The 6,671-nt window shown below is 39.1% G+C and overlaps 1 protein-coding gene across 1 annotated transcript; it reads left to right on the top strand.

Annotated features, from left to right (window-relative positions):
* The first annotated feature begins 374 nt into the window (after positions 1-374).
* Positions 375-3,567, top strand: LOC117490704 (C-C motif chemokine 13-like). Its single transcript, XM_034140486.1, has 3 exons — positions 375-488; positions 1,860-1,977; positions 3,202-3,567. Exons 1-3 carry the CDS (start codon positions 434-436, stop codon positions 3,278-3,280), a joined length of 252 nt encoding a protein of 83 aa, XP_033996377.1. The 5' UTR covers positions 375-433; the 3' UTR covers positions 3,281-3,567.
* The last annotated feature ends 3,104 nt before the right edge of the window (positions 3,568-6,671 follow it).

Below are 6,671 nucleotides of genomic sequence, written 5' to 3'. Positions count from 1 at the left end.
TTTGCTGTAAAGTGTCTTTACTGTAGGGTATTTTTATTATATGTACAGCACTTTGGCTTGACCAAAAATCGTTTAAAAATGTGCTATATAAATAAAATTTGATTTGATTTGAGAAGTACACCATGTACCTCTGAATTTGTATTGGGGTAAAAGTACAAAGTAGCATAAAAAGGAAAGACTCAAATCAAGTACAAGCATCTCAAAATTGTACTTGAGTAAGTATAGTACTTGAGTAAATGTACTTGGTTACCACCTCTGCGCAGATCCGCTGTGTGCTTGGTGCATGATTTTTGATCTCACTGTCAGAGTTGCGGGGTCAGCCTCAAACTTCCTGTCTCTCAAATGTGACACCGCTCTGGCATGTTCACATGAAGCATATAAGCAGCTCCAGGTGATCGGAGCAGAGCACTCCTGAAAGCAGAGCGTGAAGAACATGCAGACTCTGATCCTCACAGTGCTGCTGCTCGCTGTCTCCTGCACCGCCATGCGTAAGTCACTTCACTTTTGCTCCACAGAGAAATGCTATTTGGTGTGTGCTTTCTGGATAAGGCTCCCAGTGGTTTCAGTGTTTCATTTAATATTCTGCATACCAGATACTTCGTGTTGCTGATTATCTGATTGTGAAAAACAATCAGATAATTGTAACAATATATATATATATATCTATTAATTAAACTGTTCAATTGCATATTACAATTACAATTTATATTTAGAAAAAAAAGGATTATTTGGTGGTTATAGTCAAAATCTATTCAAAGTTAGATAAACTGAATCTATACAAATATCAGCCTAAAATAAACGTGTTTCCTGTTGAATAATAATTGAAATCGTTTTTAATATCCCTAAATTCCAACAAAAATAAAAAACATCTATCCTCCATCCGTACACAGACTACAATACGACACAAGGCTGAATAGATACTCACCATATCTAGAGATGGATTGAAATAGGTCAGAGAAGCAGGAGGAATGACATGGATCTGTTGCTTCATATGTCCTCTCTGTCAACGGGTCTCTCCACGCTCCTGCAAAAGAGATGTTTATCTCAGGGACATTCATTAATTCAAGTTTATACATTCACTTAATACACAGGGTTCTTACGGTCATTAAAAACCTGGAAAAGTCATGGAAATTCAAAATGCTAATTCCAGGCCCTGGAAAAGTTATGGAAAACAATATTCTTCCCAAAGTTTTGGAAAAGTCATGGAAATGTAACTAAAGTTGCATCAAATATAATTTATATTTTATCTAATCGCCGAAATACTAATACTATAACGATAATACATACTGTATCGTATAGTAATGAAACATAAAATGGCATTTAACTGTCGAGGTGTTTTGCTGGTGAGAGATTTGAGTGGCTTTAGCGCGTAGAAGCTATTAAGCCTATTGGATTTGTTTCAGATAGGCACAACATGTTTCAGATGCAGACCTTATTTTCCTGTTCCATGTTCAAATAAACAATTTTCAGTGGTACCGCTGAGAAAGAGTCATTTTTTTGGTCATGGAAAATTAGGTAAAGGTCATGGAGAAGTCATGGAAAAGTCATTGAAAATCATTGGTGAAAAAGTGTATGAACCCTGAATACAAAAAGTACCACTCTTTTTGAAATAGTAGGTAAACTATGGCTTTGCACTCTGTACTCTCATGCAGGTATTACATATTGCACTGATTAACCTTGTTCTGCTTTATTCTTTAGGTTGACATTTTAATTCTTATAATTGAAATAGTAGGTAAACTATGGAGCTCAACACCAAAGTGAATCTACAAAGACAGTGCTCTCTGAGGTCACATTCTGACTTCCTTTGAGGCCGCTGAATGTATCTTGCTAAATGGTCTGTGTTTTGTTTTGTCTTCCAGCGCGTGCACTGAATGCCCCTGGTCCGTGCTGCTTTCAATTCTTTACAGGTACGGTCCCCAAGCCGAAGATAATCTCCGTCATCAAGACCCACAGCCACTGCCCCATGCAGGGATTCATGTATGTCTCTGCTTTATTCTCACATTCATCACTAGCTGTGATTCTAAGCTGTGTTTCTGTTTTCTGAGCAATGTAGTACCTTTAGTTACTTTGCAGATATAGATGAGTGATAAACAATATGATAAATATATAAATAAGACTTAATTTACACCTGGATTATTAAATTAAATTAATTTAGCAGTACATTAAGTAAATATACTTGTTTCACCTTTACCAGCTTTGATAAACACAGTCCGGCAGTGTCTCAGTCAGTAGGGGCTTGGACTGTGGTTCGCCGGTTCAAGTCCCCGACCAGACCTAAATATGGAGTGTGGACTGCTACTTGGAGAGGTCCCAGTTCACCTCCTGCCCTGCCGTGGTGCCCTTGAGCAAGGCACCGGACATCCCCCTTCCCCCCTCACTCCCATTGCTCCCCGGGCGCTGTACAATAGCTGCCCACTGCTCCTGGTGCTAGACTCCTGGTGCTAAACTCCTGGTGCCAGACTCCTGGTGCTAGACTCCTGGCTCTAGACTCCTGGTTCTAGGATGGGTTAAAAGCAGAGAACACATGTCACTGTGTGTGCCGTGTGCTCTGCATGTGAGACCATTAAAGAGGGGTTCATCCCTCCCATTCTTCTAATTCTTCTTCAATGCATCTGTAATTATAATCACAACATATGATATATATGATTTTGAAATGGGCCAATCTGCACAATGCCAATACTTTTGTACTTTTAAAGGTGGGGTAGGTAAGTTTGAGAAACCGGCTCGAGATACACTTGTTATATTCCATGGAATGCTCTTAACATCCCGATAGCAATGAATATCTGAAGTGCTTTGACAAAAAATCCATAAAAAAATGTCATCTGTGGAAGCCGTAGTACTGTAAAAAGCACGACCAATCATCTGAGCTGGCCCGGCTAAAATAACTGGATGGCCTACCTGCCTGTCAGGCTTCCATCTGTGCACAAACTTATCTCGTGCCCTCATTGGTCATGTGCGCGTTCGTGTGTGTTGGAGGAGGGGCTCTGTAAGGAAGTGGCAGATTTCTTCCGGCTGAGTATTTTCAAATTCTAGCGCACTCGAGCCGGTTTCTTAATTGAGTAACGCTTTGAATATAACACTTTTATTTGTAACAGAGCGTTCCAGCATTTAGCTACTTCTACTTTTGCTTAAGTAAAAGATCTGAGTACTTCTCCCACCTCTGGAGAAAATGTTGAAAATGTGTTTTATAACTCTCTGCAGCATCAGTACAGCTGCTGGGAAGGAGTTCTGCGTGAGCCAGAATGTGGTCTGGGCCCAGACAGCGTTCGATGAGCAGTAGGTCGTGAAGGGCTGATGCTGCTCCTCGTGATCACATGACCACATCACCAACATCTCCACCTGCGTCTTCACTCTGTCTGCTCATCGTGATCACATGACCAACATCTCCAGCTGCTCCACCTGCATCTTCACTCTGTCTGCTCCTCGTGATCACATCACATCACCTTTTTTCTTTATATTTACATTTTTATTTTAAAACATGTTTTGATTAAGCATTCTTGAAAGGAAAAAATTAAAATGAATATTAAACTGTTTATAATAAAAGTGAGAACTGTTGCATATTCGTCACATGGTGTATCCTATGATCATATGCAGAAAGACTTATTGATCCCAAAGGAAATTGAGTTTTGTGATAGTTACTACATTAAATAATGTAATAAAAATATTAGATAAGATTCAAATAGTGTATATACAGTACCAGTCAAAGGTTTGGACACACCTTCTCATTCCAAGGTTTTCTACATTGTAGATTAATACTGAAGACATCACAACTATAAAACACATGGAATTATCTAGTGAACTAAAAAGTGTTAAACAATCCAGAATATGATTTATATTTAGCTTCTGAACCCTTTAACACACAGAACCCTTTAACACACAGAACCCTTTAACACACAGAACCCTTTAAACACAGAACACAGAACCCTTTAACACACACACGCACAAAACCCTTTAGAACCCTTTAAACACAGATCCCTTTAACACACAGAACCCTTTAACACACAGAACCCTTTAACACATTACCAAAAACAAAAACAACGCACGTGCCTTGTTTGCTACCGTCGACAGATTAACTAACCCCCCAGTGTCAGTAGCCTCTGAATTTCTATCCACCAGGGCGTGCAATGATTTTGCCTCCTTCTTCACTGACAAAATTCAGAAAATTAGACAAGCAGTCAGTGCCTCTGCATCAGGTACAGCAAATGTGTTGTCCCTATGTCCACCTAATATCAATTCAAACACCATGACACAATTCCATCAGATTAATGGTAAAAACTTAGAGGACATTATTCAACTTCTGAAATCCTCCTCCTGCTGCCTTGATATTATTCCAACAGGATTTTTCAAAGATGTTTTTCCTTGCATGGCCTCAGATCTACTTCATATAGTAAACACATCTCTTCACTCAGGTATTTTTCCAGAGGCCCTGAAAACTGCAGTCATTAAACCGCTCTTAAAAAAGAATAATCTAGATGCTTCAGTAATGAACAATTACAGGCCCATATCAAACCTGCCATTTCTAGGTAAAATCATTGAAAAAGTTGTATTTCAACAGTTGAGTAACTTCTTGCATTTAAATAACTCTTTCGATGTGTTCCAGTCAGGATTTCGTCCAAACCACAGCACTGAGACTGCTCTTGTAAAGGTCTTCAATGACATCCACTTAAACACAGACAGTGGCAGAACTTCAGTTTTAGTATTATTAGATCTCAGTGCTGCGTTTGACACTGTTGACCACAACATATTACTAGACCGACTAGAAAACTGGGTGGGACTTTCGGCAACAGTTCTAAATTGGTTTGAGTCCTACTTAAAGGACAGAAAAAATGTTGTTTCTATAGGTCTACACATCTGAGTGTACAAATATGACATGTGGGGTACCTCAAGGCTCCATCTTGGGGCCTCTTCTCTTTAACATCTACATGCTACCACTGGCTCAGATAATGAAAAACAACAAAATAAGTTACCATAGCTATGCGGATGACACACAAATTTACGTAACAATTTCACCAGGAGATTATGCTCCAATTCAAACACTGAGTAAGTGCATTGAACAAATCAATGACTGGATGTGTCAGAACTTTCTCCAATTAAACAAAAATAAAACTGAGGTAATGGTTTTTGGAGCCAAGGCAGAACGTATAAAAGTTAGCGCTGAGCTTCAGTCTGCAATGTTCAAAACAACAGATAAAGCCAGAAATCTAGGTGTAGTCATGGACTCTGACCTGAGTTTCAACAGTCACATTAAAACAGTTACTAAATCAGCCTACTATCACCTAAAGAACATATCTAGGATTAAAAGACTAATGTCACAGCAGGATTTGGAAAAACTTGTCCATGCTTTAATCTTCAGTAGACTCGACTACTGTAATGGTGTCTTTACAGGCCTCACTAAAAAATCTATTAGAAAGCTGCAGCTAATTCAGAACGCCGCTGCTCGAGTCCTCACGAACACTAAGAAAGTGGATCACATCACTCCTGTTCTGAAGTCTTTACACTGGCTTCCTGTGTGTCAAAGAATAGATTTCAAAATACTGCTGCTGGTTTATAAAGCTTTGAATGGTTTAGGCCCAAAATACATGTCTGACCTACTGCTAAATTATGAACCATCCAGATCTCTCAGGTCTTCAGGGACTGGTCAGCTTTCTGTCCCCAGAGTCAGAACTAAACATGGAGAAGCAGCGTTCAGTTATTATGCTCCAAATATCTGGAACAAACTCCCAGAAACCTGCAGGTCCGCTGCAACTCTTACTACTTTTAAATCCAGGCTGAAGACTTTTCTTTTTGCCGCTGCTTTTAATTGAACTATTCACATCTTAAACTGCACTGTAACTTTTATCCATGTATTTTTTCTTTTTCTTTTAATGTTTATTTTATTATCTTTTCTTTTTAATGACTGATTTTAAATGCCATTTTCATAATGTCTTCCATTTTTGTAAAGCACTTTGAATTGCCTTGTGTTGAAAGGTGCTATATAAATAAACTTGCCTTGCCTAACACACAGAACCCTTTAACACATACACAGAACCCTTTAACACACACACACACAAAACCCTTTAGAACCCTTTAAACACAGATCCCTTTAACACACATAACCCTTTAACCACACACATAACCCTTTAACCACACACAGAACCCTTTAACCACACACAGAACCCTTTAAACACACACAGAACCCTTTAAACACACAGAACCCTTTAACACACAGAACCCTTTAACACATACACAGAACCCTTTAACACATACACAGAACCCTTTAACACACACACAGAACCCTTTAACACACACACACACAGAACCCTTTAACACACAGATCCCTTTAACACACACACACACAGAACCCTTTAACACACAGATCCCTTTAACACACACACACAGAACCCTTTAACACACAGAACCATTTAAACACAGATCCCTTTAACACACAGAACCCTTCAAACACAGATCCCTTTAACACACAGAACCCTTTAACACACAGAACCCTTTAACACACAGAACCCTTTAACACACAGAACCCTTTAAACACAGATCCCTTTAACACACAGAACCCTTCAAACACAGATCCCTTTAACACACAGAACCCTTTAAACACAGATCCCTTTAACACACAGAACCCTTTAACACACAGAACCCCTGCATCATCATGAAATAACAACGTCTCTGAGGATATG

The sequence above is a fragment of the Trematomus bernacchii genome, unplaced genomic scaffold (assembly GCF_902827165.1).
Source record: "Trematomus bernacchii unplaced genomic scaffold, fTreBer1.1, whole genome shotgun sequence".
In the NCBI taxonomy this organism is placed as follows: Eukaryota; Metazoa; Chordata; class Actinopteri; order Perciformes; family Nototheniidae; genus Trematomus; species Trematomus bernacchii.
This window is presented reverse-complemented; position numbering and strand designations above follow the sequence as displayed.